General features: G+C 35.5%; 1 protein-coding gene across 1 annotated transcript in view; it reads right to left on the minus strand.

Annotated features, from left to right (window-relative positions):
- Window positions 1-23,634, minus strand: part of LOC105472026 (ankyrin repeat domain-containing protein 36A-like) — a 203,055-nt gene that overhangs the window by 48,649 nt on the left and 130,772 nt on the right. The window contains exons 74-78 of the mRNA XM_071077048.1: window positions 22,229-22,302; window positions 19,425-19,563; window positions 11,816-12,029; window positions 9,284-9,467; window positions 7,246-8,163 (exon numbers count right to left, since the gene is read on the minus strand). Coding sequence (XP_070933149.1) covers window positions 7,246-8,163; window positions 9,284-9,467; window positions 11,816-12,029; window positions 19,425-19,563; window positions 22,229-22,302 — 1,529 coding nt within the window. The remainder of the gene's footprint in view (window positions 1-7,245; window positions 8,164-9,283; window positions 9,468-11,815; window positions 12,030-19,424; window positions 19,564-22,228; window positions 22,303-23,634) is intronic.

A 23,634-nucleotide genomic window follows, 5' to 3' on the forward strand; every position in this document is an offset into this window, starting at 1 on the left:
TTTTAATTAGAAACTCAAATCAACCTCAGAGTTCTTCACATTAAATCATATGCTTAAATCCTTCCAATAGATTTCTATCTCAGAAAAAAAGTAAAAATCCAGTGGCCTTAGATGCTCTAAGTAACCTGCCCTCCACCTCCTGCCCTGACTCAGCTGCTACTCTCTCCTCCCTACTCACTCCATTCCTACTCTATGTGAATCCTGACACTCCTCATCAGTCTGAAATCCTCCTCAGTCTGAAAATGGGGATCCAGTCAAACTAATAAATCACAGATAGCTATGCCTCTCTTTGTCCTGGACAAAGTTATATCCAAATGATAGTAACTGAGCCTTGAAATAAAAATTATGAGCAAATTTTTTCTTTAAAAACTGAAAGTAAGGGGGGGCGGAGCAAGATGGCTGAATAGGAACAGCTCCAGTCTCCAGCTCCTAGCGCCAGCGACACAGAAGACAGGTGATTTCTGCATTATCAACTGAGGTACTGGGTTCATCTCACTGGGGAGTGCTGGACAATCTGTGCTGGTCAGCTGTTGCAGCTCGACCAGCAAGAGCTGAAGCAGGGCGAGGCATCACCTCACCTGGGAAGTGCAAGGGGGAAGGGAATCCCTTTTCCTAGCCAGTGGAACTGAGACACACAACACCTGGAAAATCGGGTAACTCCCACCCCAATACTGCGCTTTAAGCAAATGGGCACACCAGGAGATTATATCCCACACCTGGTGGGGAGGGTCCCATGCCCACGGAGCCTTCCTCATTGCTAGCACACCAGTCTGTGATCTAACCGCAAGGCAGCAGCGAGGCTGGGGGAGGGGCGCCCGCCATTGCTGAGGCTTAAGTAGGTAAACAAAGCCCTGGGAAGATCAAACTGGGTGGAACTCATAGCAGCTCAAGGAGGCCTGCCAGTCTCTGTAGACTCCACCTCTGGGGACAGAGCACAGCTAAACAACAACAACAACAAAAAAAAAAAGCAGCAGAAACCTCTGCAGACGCAAGCGACTCTGTCTGACAGCTTTGAACAGAGCGGTGGATCTCCCAACACAGAGGTTGAGATCTGAGAACGGACAGATTGCCTGCTCAAGTGGGTCCCTGACCCCTGAGTAGCCTAACTGGGAGACATCCTCCACTAGGGGCAGACCGACACCCCACACATCACACGGTGGAGTACACCGCTGAGAGGAAGCTTCCAAAGCAAGAATCAGACAGGTACACTCGCTGTTCAGCAGTATTCTATCTTCTGCAGCCTCTGCTGCTGACACCCAGGCAAACAGAGTCTGGAGTGGACCTCAAGCAATCTCCAACAGACCTACAGCTGAGGGTCCTGACTGTTAGAAGGAAAACTAACAAACAGGAAGGACACCCACTCCAAAACCCCATCAGTATGCCACCATCATCAAAGACCAGAGGTAGATAAAACCACAAAGATGGGGAAAAAGCAGGGCAGAAAAGCTGGAAATTCAAAAAATAAGAGCGCATCTCCCCCAGCAAAGGAACGCAGCTCATCGCCAGCAATGGATCAAAGCTGGATGGAGAATGACTTTGATGAGATGAGAGAAGAAGGCTTCAGTCCATCAAACTTCTCAGAGCTAAAGGAAGAATTACGTACCCAGCACAAAGAAACTAAAAATCTTGAAAAAAGAGTGGAAGAATTGATAACCAGAATAATTAATGCAGAGAAGGCCATAAACGAACGGACAGAGATGAAAACCATGACACGAGAAATACGTGACAAATGCACAAGCTTCAGTAACCGACTCGATCAACTGGAAGAAAGAGTATCAGTGATTGAGGATAAAATGAATGAAATGAAGTGAGAAGAGAAATCTAAAGAAAAAAGAAGAAAAAGAAATGAACAAAGCCTGCAAGAAGTATGGGATTATGTAAAAAGATCAAATCTACATCTGATTGGGGTGCCTGAAAGTGAGGGGGAAAATGGAACCAAGTTGGAAAACACTCTTCAGGATATCATCCAGGAGAACTTCCCCAACCTAGTAGGGCAGGCCAACATTCAAATTCAGGAAATACAGAGAACACCACAAAGATACTCCTCGAGAAGAGCAACTCCAAGACACATAATTGCCAGATTCACCAAAGTTGAAATGAAGGAAAAAATCTTAAGGGCAGCCAGAGAGAAAGGTCGGGTTACCCACAAAGGGAAGCCCATCAGACTAACAGCAGATCTCTCAGCAGAAACTCTACAAGCCAAAAGAGAGTGGGGGCCAATATTCAACATTCTTAAAGAAAAGAATTTTAAACCCAGAATTTCATATCCAACCAAACTAAGTTTCATAAGTGAAGGAGAAATAAAATCCTTTACAGATAAGCAAATGCTTAGAGATTTTGTCACCAACAGGCCTACCTGACAAGAGACCCTGAAGGAAGCACTAAACATGGAAAGGAACAACCGGTACCAGCCATTGCAAAAACATGCCAAAATGTAAAGACCATCGAGGCTAGGAAGAAACTGCATCAACTAACGAGCAAAATAACCAGTTAATATCATAATGGCAGGATCAAGTTCAAACATAACAATATTAACCTTAAATGTAAATGGACTAAATGCTCCAAGTAAAAGACACAGACTGGCAAACTGGATAAAGAGTCAAGACCCATCAGTCTGCTGTATTCAGGAGACCCATCTCACATGCAGAGACATACATAGGCTCAAAATAAAGGGATGGAGGAAGATCTATCAAGCAAATGGAGAACAAAAAAAAGCAGGGGTTGCAATACTAGTCTCTGATAAAACAGACTTTAAACCATCAAAGATCAAAAGAGACAAAGAAGGCCATTACATAATGGTAAAGGGATCAATTCAACAGGAACAGCTAACTATCCTAAATATATATGCACCCAATACAGGAGCACCCAGATTCATCAAGCAAGTCCTTAGAGACTTACAAAGAGACTTAGACTCCCATACAATAATAATGGGAGACTTCAACACCCCACTGTCAACATTAGACAGATCAACGAGACAGAAAGTTAACAAGGATATCCAGGAATTGAACTCATCTCTGCAGCAAGCAGACCTAATAGACATCTACAGAACTCTCCACCCCAAATCAACAGAATATACATTCTTCTCAGCACCACATCACACTTATTCCAAAATTGACCACATAATTGGAAGTAAAGCACTCCTCAGCAAATGTACAAGAACAGAAATTATAACAAACTGTCTCTCAGACCACAGTGCAATCAAACTAGAACTCAGGACTAAGAAACTCAATCAAAACCGCTCAACTACATGGAAACTGAATAACCTGCTCCTGAATGACTACTGGGTACACAACGAAATGAAGGCAGAAATAAAGATGTTCTTTGAAACAAATGAGAACAAAGATACAACATACCAGAATCTCTGGGACACATTTAAAGCAGTGTGTAGAGGGAAATTTATAGCACTAAATGCCCACAAGAGAAAGCTGGAAAGATCTAAATTTGACACTCTAACATCACAATTAAAAGAACTAGAGCAGCAAGAGCAAACACATTCAAAAGGTAGCAGAAGGCAAGAAATAACTAAGATCACAGCAGAACTGAAGGAGATAGAGACACAAAAAAGCCCTCCAAAAAATCAATGAATCCAGAAGCTGGTTTTTTGAAAAGATCAACAAAATTGATAGACCGCTCGCAAGACTAATAAAGAAGAAAAGAGAGAAGAATCAAATAGACGCAATAAAAAATGATAAAGGGGGTATCACCACCAACCCCAAAGAAATACAAACTACCATCACAAAATACTATAAACACCTCTATGCAAATAAACTAGGAAATCTAGAAGAAATGGATAATTTCCTGGACACTTACACTCTCCCAAGACTAAACCAGGAAGAAGCTGAATCCCTGAATAGAACAATAGCAGGCTCTGAAATTGAGCCAATAATTAATAGCCTACCAACCAAAAAAAGTCCAGGACCAGATGGATTCACAGCTGAATTCTACCAGAGGTACAAGGAGAAGCTGGTACCATTCCTTCTGAAACTATTCCAATCAGTAGAAAAAGAGGGAATCCTCCCTAACTCATTTTATGAGGCCATACATCATCCTGATACCAAAGCCTGGCAGAGACACAACAAAAAAAGAGAATTTTAGACCAATATCCCTGATGAACATCGATGCAAAAATCCTCAATAAAATCCTGGCAAACCGGATCCAGCAGCACATCGAAACGCTTATCCACCATGATCAAGTGGGCTTCATCCCTGGGATGCAAGGCTGGTTCAACATACGCAAATCAATAAACGTAATCCAGCATATAAACAGAACCAAAGACAAAAACCACGATTATCTCAATAGATGCAGAAAAGGCCTTTGACAAAATTCAACAGCTCTTCATGCTAAAAACTCTCAATAAATTTGGTATTGATGGAACGTATCTCAAAATCATAAGAGCTATTTATGACAAATCCACAGCCAATATCATACTGAATGGGCAAAAACTGGAAAAATTCCCTTTGAAAACTGGCACAAGACAGGGATGTCCTCTCTCACCACTCCTATTCAACATAGTGTTGGAAGTTCTGGCTAGCGCAATCAGGCAAGAGAAAGAAATCAAGGGTATTCAGTTAGGAAAAGAAGAAGTCAAATTGTCCCTGTTTGCAGATGACATGATTGTATATTTAGAAAACCCCATTGTCTCTGCCCAAAATCTCCTTAAGCTGATAAGAAACTTCAGCAAAATCTCAGGATACAAAATGAATGTGCAAAAATCACAAGCATTCTTATACACCAGTAACAGACAAACAGAGAGCCAAATCATGAATGAACTTCCATTCACAATAGCTTCAAAGAGAATAAAATACCTAGGAATCCAACTTACAAGGGATGTAAAGGACCTCTTCAAGGAGAACTACAAACCACTGCTCAGTGAAATAAAAGAGGACATAAACAAATGGAAGAACATACCATGCTCATGGATAGGAAGAACCAATATCGTGAAAATGGCCATACTGCCCAAGGTAATTTATAGATTCAATGCCATCCCCATGAAGCTACCAATGAGGTTCTTCACAGAATTTGAAAAAACTGCTTTAAAGTTCATATGGAACCAAGAAAGAGCCCGCATCTCCAAGACAATCCTAAGTCAAAAGAACAAAGCTGGAGGCATCACGCTACATGACTTCAAACTATACTACAAGGCTACAGTAACCAAAACAGCATGATGCTGGTACCAAAACAGAGATATAGACCAATGGAACAGAACCGAGTCCTCAGAAATAATACCACACATCTACAGCCATCTGATCTTTGATAAACCTGAGAAAAACAAGAAATGGGGAAAGGATTCCCTATTTAATAAATGGTGCTGGGAATATTGGCTAGCCATAAGTAGAAAGCTGAACCTGGATCCTTTCCTTACTCCTTATACGAAAATTAATTCAAGATGGATTAGAGACTTAAATGTTAGACCTAATACCATAAAAACCCTAGAAGAAAACCTAGGTAATACCATTCAGGACATAGGCATGGGCAAGGCTTCATGTCTAAAACACCAAAAGCAAGGGCAACAAAAGCCAAAATTGACAAATGGGATCTAATTAAACTAAAGAGCTTCTGTACAGCAAAAGAAATTACCATCAGAGTGAACAGGCAACCTACAGAATGGGATAAAATTTTTGCAATCTACTCATCAGACAAAGCGCTAATATCCAGAACCTACAAAGAACTCAAACAAATTTACAAGAAAAAAACAACCTCATCAAAAAGTGGGCAAAGGATATGAACAGACATTTCTCAAAAGAGGACATTCATACAGCCAACAGACACATGAAAAAATGCTCATCATCACTGGCCATCAGAGAAATGCAAATCAAAACCACATACCATCTCACACCAGTTAGAATGGCAATCATTAAAAAGTCAGGAAACAACAGGTGCTGGAGAGGATGTGGAGAAATAGGAACACTTTTACTCTGTTGGTGGGATTGTAAACTAGTTCAACCATTATGGAAAACAGTATGGCGATTCCTCAAGGATCTAGAACTAGATGTACCATATGACCCAGCCATCCCATTACTGGGGATATACCCAAAGGATTATAAATCATGCTGCTATAAAGACACATGCACACGTATGTTTACTGTGGCACTATTCACAATAGCAAAGACTTGGAATCAACCCAAATGTCCATCAGTGACAGACTGGATTAAGAAAATGTGGCACATATACACCATAGAATACTATGCAGCCATAAAAAAGGATGAGTTTGTGTCCTTTGTAGGGACATGGATGCAGCTGGAAATCATCATTCTCAGAAAACTATCGCAAGAACAGAAAACCAAACACCACATGTTCTCACTCATAGGTGGGAACTGAACAATGAGATCACTTGGACTCGGGAAGGGGAACATCACACACCGGGGCCTATCACGGGGAGGGGGAAGGGGGAGGGATTGCATTGGGAGTTATAACTGATGTAAATGACGAGTTGATGGGTGCTGACGAGTTGATGGGTGCAGCACAGCAACATGGCACAAGTATACATATGTAACAAACCTGCACGTTATGCACATGTACCCTAGAACTTAAAGTATAATAATAAAAAAAATTTTAAAAAAAACAAAACTGAAAGTAAATTATAAATGCCAGTGGGAAGATTAAATCAAATATGGTTTGGCTAAAATTTACCACATTTTCCCCATATTATAATATAAATAAAATTAGATGCCTTTAAAGAATGGAATGATCATATCTATACATAATTTGAGATTGAAATAGTTTCAGATTTAAGTCAAATTGATATGAAGAAAAACAAAATTGTACCAACTAAGATATATTTAAAGCTACTGAAGAAAAATAATTATGAAATAAGGAATACACTTCAGTTCATCTGGGAAATCTGAAATTAACTGTCGAAGTACCCCACTTAATTGAATCAATTTCAAAATACCATTTTAGGTATGAGCATTTCCATATATCTGATTTATCATGGTCTGGAAATGTCTTGAAATGAAAAAAATTATTTCAGCAGTATAAGGCTACATTATTAATATTAGTCTACATTAACATTTTATAACTTAAAATTGTATAAGTGACACATGAATTTAATCAGAGGAAAGAATCTCTCAGTTTTAACTCTGACTTGCTGGAAACAAGGAATGTTTCTCAGCTGATATAGCAGATACATTTATCATATGTATCCTTTTTTATATTCAACTAGATCCAACATTTAGCTGTAACCAAATATTACTTCAAATTTTACTTCAGGAAGTTTGAAAAATACTTATTTTTCTTGACACTTACTTCTCTCTCTGCTTTCTCTTTTTCATTTTGGCATTCTTTTTCTTTCAAATGATTCAATTCATTGACCAACCTCTTATTGTCTTCTTGTAGTAAAAGACGGTGCTTTCTGCACTCAGCTTGAAAGTTTTGTACTCTAGCATCACATCTGGCTTGAATATTCAGTATTGCTTTTTCTCGATTGTCAGCTTTGTTGCGAGCATCATCCAGTTGCTGTTGAAGTAACATGTTTTGTTTTTTTAGTTGACAAAATCTTTCCTGCTTTTCTATGCATTTTTCCATTTTATCATATTCATTTTTGTACATTTTTTCAATGTCCTTCATTTGACACTGTTTTTGGTTTAGTTCTCTTTGTACATGTTCAAAAACCAAACACTTTTCTTTCAGAGCCTCTCTTGTGTAATGGAGCTCAGTTTCGAGGACTCTGAACTTACTCTCAGCTTTAGAAAGTTGCTGAGAAAGAGTCAGAACACAAGAATTCGAATTTTCCTGTAAATGACACCATTTATCTACTGTGCCCTGGAAAGCAAGCTCTTGGTCTCTTTCTGATGAGTGACTTTGATGATGATCAGATAGAGCAGCATTCAGTCTACAACGGTATGATTCCGTTTCTGTTTCCAGTATTTGCCTGGTCTGTGTTTCCTTCTCCAGTTTGGAACGGAGCGTTGCGTTCTCATCTGTCAGAGCAGCAAGCTGTACACTATAATCAGCTATCGTTTTTGCTAATGTGTCCCCATTCCGTTTTAGCGTCTTTTGAAGGTCTTCATGCTTTCTTTTCATAATTTCAAAGTCTTTTAAGTATTTCTTTTCCAGGTTTTGGTTTTTTATTGTGTCTATTTCCAGTCTGAGCGTGGCAATTTCATCTTCCATCAAGTGGTTTTCATGTAGCAGATCTTCTTCTTTTTTATCAGTATCAGAAATCTAAGTAAAACAAAGAAAACTTATAACTAGTACCCAATAGGATAACATACTGTGATTGCTTTTGAAATTAAATAATAACCTGTGCATTTATACAATGAGAGGGTTGCCATAACTGGGTATCTAACTGGGAAAAAAGAAGTTGAGTCAAAACCTCAAACCTCAAAAAGCATTAATTCCCCAAAGTTTGAAAGTTTATTTGAAGACAGTGAATCCATGAAAGCAAAAAAAAAAAACCACTCGAAAATTTTTTTAAATTTCAGAATTAAAAAAGGCTTTTACTGAATTACAACAAATTGCAAAGCATAAAGAATTAATAACTATGATCATGTTAAAAAATTGGGTTTACACTCTAACATCTAAGCTATACATCTCCCTATAGTGAGAGCCTTAGCCTGGCAGATATTTGGACAGATGAATGACATTTTCCAAATTCTTTAATTTCCCTTTTCCTAAAATATAGTATAGATATTCTACTTTTCTAATATTGTTATGGTCAGTTTTAAGAATGACATTTATTGATAAATGATAAGTCTAGATATTGTACTAAGCACTTTTACATGTACAAATCAATGAACTCATGTAGTTATAATTCTATAGCAAAAGGTTAAAAATATAAGCAAGCTGCAGGACTTTTCCCAGCTTTTCTGACTCTACTTCTAGTGCTCTTCCACCAAATCCGTTACTTCTGTGAGGTAGATATAGACATACAAAAATAATCTTTTATTTCAAAACACCAAAAGTCAAGAAAATTAAATTTATAAAGCTCTTCCTAGAAAATCATGAGATTATTTGCTATTGTGATCACTTTTATTTCTTTTCCATAACATTTGAAACAGTAATTAACATGAAATAGGGGAAAATATGCTGAACTATGTCACTAGGAACAAAATACTCACAATACCATTAAGTATACATTATAGAATAGCATTGTTTTCAAAAGGTCTTTGAACTAAAATAAAATATTTCAAGATTATAAATAATTGTAGCTATAAATTCCTTGATTCATTTTTAAGATGAAATACAATTTGGGGTTTTTTTTAGGCTTAAATAATATACATTAAATGAAAGAGATATTATAAGTAACATTTAAAAAAAGTAGAAATATGAAGTTTTACCAAACCTGATTTGAATTCTTTCCTACACTCTTCAATTCCATCTCCAGTGATTTGAGAGCCAGTTTAACTTGTTCTGTCACATCAACTTCTATCCTATGTTGCTCTTCTGTTGTTCTTAACTTTTCCCGAACTTTTTGGTGCAACTCTTCAACATTTCTTCTTTTCTCTTTTTCTTGCTGTATGGTAAATCTGTAAATATACTTATCTTAGTATTTATTTTATCAGTGAGGAGTAAGCTTTAATTTTTTATCTTGTGCAAATTCCTACCTAAGGGGTACCATGGATTCTCATCAGATGGATTTTATTTGACCCCGTATATTGTGACTTGCTTTTCAATCTGACTCTGGCATAACATTATGAGACAAGGAAGCAAATATTTAATCAAAAATATATTTCCTTGCCATACCTTGAAATTGCCCTGCAAAGTCTCTTGTGGGAAAAATCCACATTCTATAGAGAACCCCCTTTTCGCCTTTGTTTTCCTTCCTTTCTATGAAGATCCAGGAGACAATCAGCTAAGAACCAGGCACCCTTTTTAAAAGGTCCCATAAGAAAACATTTTACAACCTGCTCTCTCTGAAGTCTGCTGAGAGATTCCTCTGCACAAGAAAACTTGGTCCCCACAATCATTTACCTTAACCTGAACATTTCTTTCCATTAATCCCAGGTCTTCAAATAAACTCAACCAATTGTCAACCAGAAAATGTTTAAATTTATCTATAGCCTGGAAGCCCCTGCTTTCAGTTGTCCTGCCTTTCTGAACCAAACCAAAGTATTTTTTAAATGTATTTGATTGATGTTTCATGCCTCTCTAAAATGTATAAAACCAAGCTGCGCCCCTTGGGCACATGTTCTCAGGACCTCCTGAGGGCTGTGTCAGTGGCCATGGTCACTCATATTTGGCTCAGAATAAATCTCTTCAAATATTTTACAGAGTTTGACTCTCTTTGTTGATATTAGAAAATAAAACATTCATATGTTGCTTATTATCCTAATAAAGTTTCTATGTTCTTAAATACTATTTTTCTTTCTAGTTCTCATGGTTTTAATTTCTCACCTCAATCTCATCCAAAGGACATGTATAAGTTGAAATGTACTGACAAAAGAACACCCTGCATAAGTTTCTGTTACTTGTAACTCTAGCAAATATTACGAAAAAAGATGCTGAAAATTATTCAGTAAAGTTACAAGATAAAAATTACCTTTTCTTCACACAGTAATTACTTTTCAATTAGGATGAATCGTTTAGAGTTAATTAACATAAAGTAACTTTTTATAAACAAGTTGATACATTCACTAGAAATATATTTCCACCTTCATGAAACATTCATTGCAAGTATCCCTAAACTAATTTACATTGTAAGATAGCACTTTTGATGTGTTTATGAAATATATATCAGCAGATTAGTGTAATCCAAGACTAGGTTAAGAATGTAATATGTTACCCCCTACACTTTTTAAGATTGTTTTTTGGGCAACACTTTCAATCTATCCTGTTGATTAGTATGTATTTTATAAACAATTTTAAAATCTGTTTTGGAACAACACAAGATCTAATATTTAATTAAACAATAAAGAATAATACGTGTCTTCAGCATAAAACTTTGAATTAATTTTATCTACATAGCAGAGGGATGTTGAAGAAGCTAATCAGTAAACACTTTCCATTTTACTTTTTATTCCCTACATATTAAGAATAAAACTGGATTTTTTTTTTTTTTTTTTTTTTGACAAGGAGTCTCGCACTATCACTGGGCTAGAGTGCAATGGTGCAATCTCAGCTCACTGCAACCTCCGCCTCCCAGGTTCATGGGATTCTCCTGCCTCAGCCTCCTGAGTAGCTGGGATTACAGGTGCACACCACCATGCCTGGCTAATTTTTTGTATTTTTAGTAGAGACAGCATTTCATTATGTTGGCCAGACCGGTCTCAAACTCCTGACCTCGTGATCTGCCCACCTCAGCCTCCCGAAGTGCTGGGATTACAGGTGTGAGCCACCGCACCCGACTGATAATTTTTAAAATAATTATTCTGGATAAAGAAAATATCTATTTTATACCCTGTTGATTGAATTATAAATTAATATAAACTTTCTTAAGAACAATTTAGAAATATTGATCAAAGATCTAAAACAGATCTAAAAAAGTTTCTGTACTTTAACCAGAAGAATTTATCCAAAGTAAATAATTAAAAATGTAGAAAACTACGTGTAAATAAAAGATGTTCCTTGTAGCATTAATACAAAAACTTTTTAAAACCTAAAATTCAATTCATCAATTAAATAATGAGATTTCCAAAGGGTAAAATTCTATACAGCCATTAAAACTATGATTTAAAAGAATATGCATTTAATTATTAGAGAAGTATTCACAATTAAGAACTTGTGATATTATATCCAATAATTTCACACTCCATAAGATTAAGAAACTTTTTTCCCTGTAAATCCTAGAAGGAAAGTTAGCAATTACAAAAATTTTCCTTATACGTCTTTAGTATAAAACAAATAGTTCTAACATTTCTTTAGAACAAGGTCATACCTCACACTACAGAGTTCTTGTTCGCATTCAAGTTTTTCATGCTCTAAGCACGATTTTATTTCTTCTTTTTCAGATAGTCTCTTCCGTAGTACACTAACCTTATTTTTCATTTTTTGAATTTTTACTATAAGTCGCTCACAGTGATTATCTTTAAGTTTTATCGATCTTTTACAAAAACGAAATGCATTTTTAATTTTTGATAGGCGAACACAATCTGTAACCGGGAAAAAACAAAATAGAGACAAAATACATGAGTAAGTTTTTGGATATAAAGGACTGTGCATTTTTAACATGCATTCGTTCATACATTGAACAAATATGTACATATTGAGTGCCTACAAGGTAGAAGATATTATACTAAGGTCTGCAGATAAGACACCACCTCTGCTATTGTTTTAGCTTAAAGCATAATGAAGAACCAAGATAAAAAGGTGACAATTATAAACTCAGACAGGTCCTGTAAAAAAAAAAAAAAAACCCATAGTTATATGACTGCATAAGATAATTTGATCTATACTTCACCCAGGGAAGATTTCCCTGAGGAAGAGACACTACACTGAGAAATGAAGGATGAGAAAGAAGCAGTTAGGCAAAAAGGAAAGCAAAACACCCTGGCCAGTTGACAGCACGTGCTGTGCCGAAGCTCTGCTGCAATCTATTACTAGCTCTGATGGAGTAACGGACAGGAGTTTTCATCTTACCTGAAACAATAAAAAACAAAACAGACAAAATACATTAAGCAATGATTTCCAACACAGTGGGCTTCAGGCAATGAAGATGGTAGGTGATCACTGTAAGACAGAAAACATATATAGCAGGCCTTACAATTGTCCCAGCTCTTTTGACAGAGTTTTGACAGAGGTTCAAGGCCATGACAAAGGGAGAAAATCTGACATAGAGCTGGGGTTATGAAGCTGAGAGGCTAGTAAAACCGAAGCAGATAGAGATCACAGGACTGAAAACTGGAGAGAAGAAAGCAGTACAGGAAACAAATCCTGGAGATGTGCAGAGATTCCCTCTTGGGTATTTAGTGGAGTAACGAAAAGTGCTTGTGTGCTAGGAAACTTCCTAAGAACAGTGGAAAATAAAATTTAAAAGAAACAGTTAAAGAAAATCAGCAGAAACTATGCCTGGGGTTCACACAATGACTGGAAGAGGGTCCATTCCCATGCGCCAGGCCAAAATACCTCATACTTCTCATGCTTCACATGACAATGAATATTCAGAAAGGTCTTGCCTCAGGAGTGAGGAATTACCCCAAATCTAAAAGCAAGAATGGAAAGATTATAAGTAAATCTCTGTACTCCAAATAAAACTCAAGACAGTAAGTGGAGGCAGGGAAGGTATTTTTTTTTTTTTTAAACCAGACCATACTTGTGGAGATGCAAATTACATTGTCAGAAGTAAAAACTATAGTGGATGGAAATAAACACAAATTAGAGATGACAAAGGAAAATATTCCTAAATTTGACACAATAAACTGTGAGAAACTTTCAAGCAGCTAATCAATAACTCCCTAAATAAAAAAAGAAGAGATAGAAAAAAAATTAAAAGAAAAAATGGCCGAAAATATTCTAACCTTAATACAAACCATAATCCCACAGATTCAGGGAGGAAGTGTCTGGGACAGAAAAAACTGAAAATGTGTCATTGTCATTTTTTTATACCATCTATGATGTATAGTATTACTGAAGGTGGACTGTGATAAGTTAAAATTATATACTAAAAATCCTAAACATTAATATAGCAAAACAGTTATCCCTAATAAACCCCAAAATATATGCAAAATTGAATCATAAAAAATAGTTGACTAAAAGAAAGCAGAAAAAGAAGGGGAACAAAGAACAGCTGGGACTAATAGCAATCAAACAGCTACTAGACAAACATAACTATTGTCAATGACATTATAAATGACACTTGTCTAAGAACCTCAACTCAAATGCAGACTGTCAGGCTCAGTAAGAAAGCAAGACCCAACTACAGGCTGCCTATAAGAAATGCACTTTAAATGTAAAGACACAAATGGTTACAAGGATGGAAAAAGATACATGCTAACAGTTGCCAAGGGCAGCTGAGCAGGAGTGGGCTGTGTTAATACCAAAGTAGATCTCATAGCAAAACAAACAAACAAACAAAAAAACCAGCAATAAATAACAAAAGGTCATGTCACAATAGTAAAAGGTTAAGTTAATCAACAAAACATAACAATCCTAAGTGTTTATGCACCTAATAACAAACCAGCTTCACAATATATGAGACCAAAGTGGATAGAACTACAAAAAGAAACAGACAATTTCTAAGTAATCTGAGGTTTCGATACCCTTTACTCAATAAGTGATAGAACAAGAAGGCAGAAAATCAGCAAGAATAGATTTGAACAACAGCACGCTTTTCAAGTACCCATGGAACACTTACCAAAAACAGATCATATTTTAGGCCATACAACAACTCTCAACTAAAGGGTTGAGTCAGAAGGATTTAAGTCATACAAAGTATGTGCCCTGACCACAAATCAATCAGATTAAAGACCAATAACAAAAATAACTCTGGGAAATACCCAAATATTTGGAAACTAAGTAACACACATCTAAATAACCCTGGGTCAAACAGGTAATGAAAATGAAATAGAAATTAGAAAATATTCTGAACTGAATAAAAATTTGTCAACCAGAATTTGTGGAATGCAGCTACAACTGTACTTGAATAGAAATTTTTAGCACTGCCAAATGTCTATATTAGAAGAGTCTCAAATCAATGACCTTGACTTCTACCTTATGCAACTAGATAAGAGTGAATTAAACCCAAAGCAAGCAGAAGAAAGGAAATAATACACATCTGCTGTGGTCTGAATGTTTGTCTTCCCCAAAATTTATATGCTGAAAGCCAATCACAATGTGACGGTATTAGGAGGGGTGATTTTTACATGAGCCAAGCCCTCATGAACAGAATTAGTGCTTAGTGCTCTTATACAACAGACCCCAGATCTCCTTCACCCCTTCTGCTAAGTGAGGGCGCAGAGAAAAAGAATTCATTCATGAACCAGGACATGTTCCCGAACCATACACCAAATCCAACAGCATTTGGATCTTGGACTTTGCTGACCCCACAACTGCAAGAAATCAACTTCCGTTGTTTGACCCAGTCTATGGTATTTTGTTATACTCTTGGTTTCAGAAGAAACAATAGAAAAAAATCAACACAAAACACTTTGAGGAGATCAATAAATGTGATAAAGCTCCATTTAGCCAGGCTGCTCAGAAAAAAAAGAAAAAATACAAATTACGAATTTCAGAAATAAACAAAGTGACACTATTATAGATTCTACAGATACTAAAAATATAACAAGATATTATAATTTCTATGTAAGTAAACATGACAACTTAGATAAAATTAACAAATTCCTTTTAAAATGAAAATTAGCAAATCTCAATCAAGAAGCAATAGATAACATGAATTGCCCTATATCTATAAAAGAAAGTTAAGTTATAGTTAAAAACTTTGCTAAAAGAAAACTCCAGACCCAGCGAGCTATGTTGGTGAATTTTACAAAACATTTCTGGAAGAAAATAATACAATTATACACAAACTCTCCCAAAAGAAACAGAAAGAAGAGTATATCTCAACTCAGTCTGTAATGTTAGCATTGCCCTGAACTAAAACCAGAAAATATTACCAACAAGAAAATTCCCTCATAGCATGAATGTAAAAATTCAACCAATTTGTGATACAACGAAGACATCCTCCAATAGTGGAGTGAATAAACTGCAGTTAAACAGCCATATGGTGGAATATCACTCTACACATAAAGAAATGAGAAATCAATTCATGAAAACATGTGAAGGAACCTTAAATGCACATTACCAAGTGATGTAAGATAATCTGAAAAGGCTACTTACTGTATGATTCCAACTATATGATCAGGAAAATGCAAAACTATGGATAAAGTAAAAGTGTGCCAAAGGGTGAGGGATGGCAGGAAAGGATACATAGGCAGAGCACAGAGGATTTTTGGGGAAGTCAAAATAATTTCTATAACATGGATACACATCATTGTACCTTTGTCCAAACCCATACATATACAGTACCAAGAGTAAACCCCAATGCAAATTATGGGCTTTGGGTAATTGTAATGTGTCAATTTAGGCTCATCTGTCATAGCAACGACCACTATGGTGAAGGATACTGGTAATGAGGGAGGCTACACATGTGTTGGGGTGGGGGTATACAAAAAAATATCCAAACCTCCCTCTCAATTTTGCCAGGAACATAAAACTCGTCTAAAAAATAAAAGTCTTTATAATAAATTCTAAATGAGACTTTAGTAAGTTTAATCCAATAATATAATAAAAAGGTAATACATCATAAACAAAGGGGGTTTTATTCCAGAAAAGGAAGGGTTGGCTTAACATTGAAACATCATCATTATTTAGCATAAAATGAACTAAAAGAGAAGACCCACAGGATCATCCCAACAGATAGAGGCCTCTGATAAAATTTACTCCTGATATTTCAAAGAAGAAACACTCTCAGCAACATAAGAATCCAAGGGAAGTTCTTCAGCATGATAAAAACGTCTATGATGAATCTGCAGCTAACGTGCATCATAGTGAAAAACTGAATGCATTTCCCATAACATGAGGAACAACACAGGAATGTCTGCTTTCACTACTTGTATGTAACATTGTTCTGAAGATTCTAGTTAATGCAGTCAGGCAAGAAAAAGAAATAAGAGGCGTCCAGGTTTAAAAAAAGAAATAAAATTGTCTTTATACACAACTGTGACCATACAACAGGTATGGGTAAACCTCAACCTGTGGGCCAGCTTCTTGTCTATGTCAATAAGCTTTTACTGGAACACAGCTGTGTTCATTAATTTATGGATGGTCTATGGCTGCTCTCATACTAAAATGGCAGAGTTTATCAGCTGCAAAAGAGACCCTTTTACCACAAGTCTAAAATATTCACTATCATTAGTAAGAGGGTAATTTGAGAAAGAAAGGTTTAATAACTTTTTGTCTGTGAAGAAAATCTGATCAAATCTACCAAGAATATGCCAGAACTAATAAGTGAGTTTAACAAGATTGAAGGATACAAATTCAATATTGAAAAATTAACTGCATTTCTATATGCTAGCAATAAACAATCAAATCAAAATTTTAAAATTAGCATTTTCTATAGTTTTATAAAAATGTATATTCGGATTAGCAATGCTCAACCTGTATAAAGTCAAATACATCTATACTAACTAAACTATCATTTACAACTTCATCAAAAATGAAATACAGATAAATCTGATAAAATATGAAAAGACCTGTAAACTAAAACCTGCAAATTACTACTGAGAAAATTAAATATTACTTCTATAAAAGCAGACATACACTTTATTGAGTAGAAAGATTCACTATTGTTAAGATGTCAATTCTCCCCAAATCTATAAATATGACACAATCCCAACTTAATTTCCAACAAGCAAGCAGTCTTTATTTTATTGATAAGCTGATTCTAAAGTTCATATAAAAATGCAAAGGATCTAGCATAGTCAAAACAGAATAAAGAACAGAATTGGAGGATTCATTTCAAGAATTACTATAAATCAACAGTAACCAAAACAGTGTGCCACAGGTACAGGCTGAGTATCCCTTATTCAAAATTCTTCAGACTAGAAGTTTTTCAGATTTTGGATTTTGGAATATTTGCACATACATGATGAGATATCTCAGGGATAGGACCCAAGTCTAAACACAAAACACATTTATTTTTCATATTTACTTTATACACAAAGACTGAAGGTAATTTTAAACAATACTTTTAATAATTTGGGACATGAAACAATGTTTGTATACATGAGGTCGGATGTAGAATTTTTCCGCTGTTGCGTCTATATTGGCAATCAAAAAGTTTGGGGTTTTAGAGCACTTCAGATTTGGGATATTTAAATTAGCAATGCTCCACATGCATAAAGAAAGTTAAATACAGAAAATCCCCAACTTAAGGTGGTTTGACTTATTGACTTTACAGTGGGTTTACCGAAGTATTAAATTGCTTTTGACTCAAACACTGGGTTTACCCCAATTTGAGGAGCATCTGTAAATTAATAAAACTCAATAGAGAGTCTAGAAATACATAACACATATGCAACCAGCTTATGTTTGACAAAGGCAGCATGGCAATGCAGTGGAGAAACGATAGCCTTTCAACATGTGGTGCTGGAACAACTGGCTGTCCATATCCAAAAAGTGAACTTGAATCCATACCTCACCTCACTCCATATACAATAAGAAACTCAAAAATGGAGGATAGATTTCAATGTAAGATCCAAATCTATAAAATTTCTAGAACAAAGCATAGGAAAAAATCTTTGTAACCTTGTGCTAGGCAAACATTTTTTACATATGGCAAAAAATGCAAAATCTGTAATTCAACAAACAATTAAGTTGGACTTCATTACGATTAAAATCTTCTGCTCTTCAAAAGATACTACAAAGCAAGTGAAAAGTCAACCCAAAAACTGGAAAAAAAAATACCCTTGTAAAAAAGTAGCTAAAAAGTAATAGTATCCAAATACATACAGAATTATTAAAACTCAACAGGTAAGAAAACATCAACCTAATTTTCTAAATGGTAAAAGATTTGAAAAGACAGTTCAACAAAGAAGATATACAGATGGCAAATAAACATGGAAAGATGCTCAACATTTTAGTCATTAGGATCGTGTACATTAAACCCACAATAATATACATAATACACCCATCAGAATGACTAAAATTAAAAAAAATAAATACAACACTACTGTGACAACATAGCAACTGGAATGGTCATTTACTGCTGATGAGAATAGAAAATAGTACAAATATTTTGGAAAATCATTTAGCAGTTTTTAAAAACAGGAATATAAAGGGCCATGAGGAGACTTCAGTGGGTGATGGATATATGTTGACTATCTTGATGATAGTAATAGTTTCACATGTGTATACATCTGTTAAAACTTATCAAATGGTACCTTTTACATGTGTGCACTTTATCGTATATCAATTGTACCACACTAAAGCTACCGACTGTAGAAGCAAACACCTAAGGCACTGGCTGTGACACAGAAAAGGGTATGCAATGATGCAGTATAAAGTTCGAGGATGGAGATCTTATTGCTATAAGAGGTCCTTATAGCAATAAATGGCAGCTGGGTTTTCAGCAAGCAGGTAACATGATCAGATGTGATTTTTTATAACTATATAATTATGGTTGCAGAACAGGTCATGGTTTTGGAAGGCAGAATAGTAGGAAAGACAGTTATAAGGTTATCATAGTATTTCAGGTGGGAGGAAATGGTAACTTGACCATGAGTAAATGGGTAATGGCATAGAAGAGAAGCAGAGTAAACAAACACATTGGGCCTGCCATTCACACTGAGAAAAGTACAGTGAGGAAATGATCATAGCTCTTTGACTGAAAGGGTACAAGACACAGTAGTTTTCATTCTATGTTGACATAAGGCATATTTCTGAGATGAACATTCTTGTGACATATCAGTACTGTACAGTACAGTGGTAAGCAATGTGTGCATACATTGCTATAGGATTTAAAAAGCCTTATATTTATGTATTGGTCCTACCTTTACACTTCATTTCATGTTGATCAATGAGTAATATAACTTTCTTACAATTGGAGCAAAGCGAGTCATCCTCTGAGGCTATTTGAGATGACTGAATTATGTCATCAAAGTCATCCCTAGAATGTATTTGGTTTTTCACCTAGAAAATAAACAACACTGTTTCAAAATGTCCCCAGAATATTTATAGCATATACTAAATGTACAGAAGTGGGAATTACCCATCTGTTTATATGAGCACAAACACAGGTGCTTGTTCTGTACTTTTTTTTAAAAGCAATTTCCTTTATGTTGACTCTAGTTCAGCAGGTCACATAGTCTACGGAAAAATTAGTTTCCCAGTTCCTATGCCATTCAGAAAACTGACAGAGAGACTTGGGTTAATTAAGGAACAAAGATTAAGAAAATGTCTTCCTGAGGTTGAATTATCTTAATTGCAAAAACAATCTGTTTCTACATACAATTATGTATTTAGATAATCCCATTTTACACAAGAGATTTTCATAAGTAAAAAATTCAAATGGATCAAATAATTGGTGAAGAGAAAAACCAGAGTAGCAGCAAGTGACCCTCTAAGTCTTTTTGAAGTTGAACTTTCCTCAAAGCCAGGAGCTCTACTTTACTTGTAATATGCTTACCTCGTTCTTAAATCTTTGCATATATCACTTAATTCCACTTTTAGACATACGGCTGATGTTCTGTCACCATGTGGTGGAGAATAATGCACATTTTCTAATTCAAGTTTTATGCTTTCATACTTACTTGCACTACAGTTGTCATATAACGGCTTCTGGAACACATTCTATATTGGTTTTGTACTGTTGTGTTTGTAATAACAGAAACACCATGATCTTTTTTTTTTCTTAAATCACAGGCTTCATTTCTTTGGAGCAAGTAAGTCACATATCTAAAAGGCTTTTTGAATCACTAAATTGAGGCATATGTCCGATGTTTACTTTCCAATTAGTGGTATTTTGGGATTTTTTTTTTTTTTTCGATCATTTGCCTAACAACCTATTTGTCTTCTTTTATTTCAACCATAACTACTTCTGGGTTTCTTGCCTTCGTACTTTCTGTATCATTATAAAATTTTTCCTTGTTTGGGTTAAAACCATGTTCAGTATCTGGTTTGTTGTCATTTTCACAGTCTATACTTTATTTCCACTTAAATAAAGCTGGGGTGACTGGCAAGCATATTCTGGGGACCCAGAGTATGAATGAGATAGAAAGGCATTTTTGAGACTGGGTTATTTTTGTTCAGGAAATATCTGGACTACTACAGAGACAGACATGCCAGATGCATCACTTTCCTGACAATCAGGTGAATCATTTGTCAAATTAGAGGGTATTTACTTAAGTTTGTTCTTCCTGTGGAGTTATTAGGTAGTTGCTCTTCCTCAATACAAGCAGTTTTGTAATTTTCACAAATTTCACCGAAACTCTGCTTTATTTGTGATGAATTTTAAAGTTTTCTTTACCCTAATTTGTCTTGTTTGATCCACATTTTCTCATACTTTTGCACACAAGTAAGTCCTGCATATATAAAGAGGTCATTTCTATCACAATACTTTTTCAACTAGTTGTTGAGACAATTTTTGCACATGCAAAAGTGGAAGATAAATTTGCTAGTTTTGTTTCTCAGATGTCTTTTCTGTCAGAGTACATGTTTTAAAAATAACTTTAAATAATCAAGTGTAAAAAGAGAAAAATTAAAAAATAATTAAAGTTTAATATTAATCTTTTAAATCTATGTTTACCTACTCCCAAATCACTGGATTGTAACTAAGAAGTGAAAAATAATTTGCGTTAGCCTAAAAGAGGTGCAAAAACATAAACCATGAAACTTTAATTTGTCACTGTTTGTTTGGACTAAACTTGACTAATTCATTATGTGTTAAATTTCCCAAAAATGAATTAGGAGATGACTTGTGGTACTATAAAGGCACCATCACTTTAAAAGATTTTATCACTATACCTACAGTGTACACTTGAGTGCTTTTTCCAAAGATTACTAACTAGTGATCAGGCAAACTTTAAATTATTAGGAGCCAAAATCAACACCAGTCAGTAAGAAAAGCAAATTCGTACATTTTAATGCAAATTATATATTGTAATATGATTGACAGTGTTATATACTTATATAGATTATAGGCTTAAGTTCTAAGGTCTACTAATGACAGTGGATTTAATAAATTTAATAATATTTACAGATTTTCTATATTGAAATACATTAGGCAGTTATTGTTTGTACCCTAATACCAAAGGTGCCATTCTGCAAGGTATAATTCTCTTGATAGCCAGTTGGGTTGATTTTATGACCCATTCTCTCCCTGAATATAGAAACTGAAGTCAGAGATCCAAAGGGAAAATTAATTCTTAACTTTGGTATTAGTGACTGGCAATAAAAAAAACTGCAAAGTTTGAACCACTAGCAATAATTACTCCTTTAATCTGAATCCAATACAGTGATCGTCACTGTTAAATTGTTTATAATTTCTATTGCTTAAAATTGTAATTCAATATTTGATGTTACCTTCTTTAATATAATAGGAAGCTATAAAAATAGAAGTGCAAACAATATCAGGAACTTTTTAACTCAATTCCAAGAATAAAGATTAGATATACATTACTATCGATTCCAACACTAAGTTTTAAAACTAGTTAAATGTTTTTAAAATGAAATATTAAATTACAATCAACTGATACTAAAAGGCTAATCCAAAGGTAAATTCATTTCAAATATGCTGTATTACCAAAGCAAGGAAAACAAGATTAAACCAGAAATTTGATTTTAAATTTTTACATACCCGTGGCTGGTTATTTTCATAGTCTTCAAGCCTCTTTTGCTCTCCCTCTGATGCCATTTCTAAGTCTTGTTCTGCTAAAAAAAAAAAAAATAGATATTTAGTTAAAACGAGCTACACAGAACAGTTAGATAAAAGCCACAGTCGGCCGGGCGCGGTGGCTCATGCCTGTAATCCCAACACTTTGGGAGGCTGAGGCGGGCGGATCACGAGGTCAGGAGATCGAGACTATCCTGGCTAAAAAGTTGAAACCCCGTCTCTACTAAAAATACGAAAAATTAGCCGGGTGTGCTGGCGGGTGCCTGGAGTCCCAGCTGCTCGGGAGGCTGAGGCAGGAGAATGGCTGAACCCGGGAGGCGGAGCTTGCAGTGAGCCGAGATTTCGCCACCGCACCTCCAGCCTGGTGGGCAGAGCCAGACTCCGTCTAAAAATAAAAATAAAATAAAATAAAATAAAAAACCATAGTCTTTCTAAAACCAGAAAATAAAAGTGTTTAAACGAAGCTTCATCTTTAGTATAATATTTACTTCTTTAAGAAATGCTTTTAATCCTCCAAAACTTCAGCAAACTACTTGGGGAGGCACGGATGTCACCAGGTTCAAGCCATGCAAACATGGTCAAAGATTCACTCACAAATTTATCCACCCAACGTCAATAAACAAAACCGTCAGAAATAAAACAAAATGTAAAGATCCAATAGAAACAGATGAAGTAATAGCACACTGTTCTTTACTTCACAACAGTACCTTATAACAGCACATTGAGTCTGTTGTTCATTATTAATCATTTCCAAAATGACTGCTACTGTTTACACTTTTATCAACGTGCAGTCTCTTCTTTATATCTAAAGTATTTTCCTCGACTATTCTGACACATTTCTTTCACAATTTAAGACTTAGCTACGTGAAGTCTTCCTTGACTCTGGCCATCTTTCCTCAGATAAACGGTTTTATTTAATACAGGTTTTAGAAAATATGTAGTTAAGGTTTCAAAAGCGAGATCATGTCTCAAGAGAAGAGTGTATCTATTCCAATGTAAACATGTTGACTGATAACGAGAAAAATGATCCTTATAAAGAATAGCACATCATGAGCCTGAGAGAGTAAGTGTCAAAGCTGACGGGAGGATGCTATGGCCTATCTTTAACGCAATACGTCAGATTCAATTATACCATTATACTACAAGCATTTATCATGTTCAACTATTTTTCCTATTATTTAGGGAGTACAAAGTTGTGAGGACACTTCCAATAAATATACACTTTATTTCTCATCAGAGAAACTGTTTGAAATTAATTAGCTTAGATAGACAGTTGTAGAATAAAAATTAATAAAACTATTCATTTTTTTTTTCATTCATAGGTGGGCTACTGCTATGTCTGCATTGCTTGTATCCTGCAGTTTGGCCCT

The sequence above is a fragment of the Macaca nemestrina genome, chromosome 13 (assembly GCF_043159975.1).
Source record: "Macaca nemestrina isolate mMacNem1 chromosome 13, mMacNem.hap1, whole genome shotgun sequence".
Classification (NCBI taxonomy): Eukaryota; Metazoa; Chordata; class Mammalia; order Primates; family Cercopithecidae; genus Macaca; species Macaca nemestrina.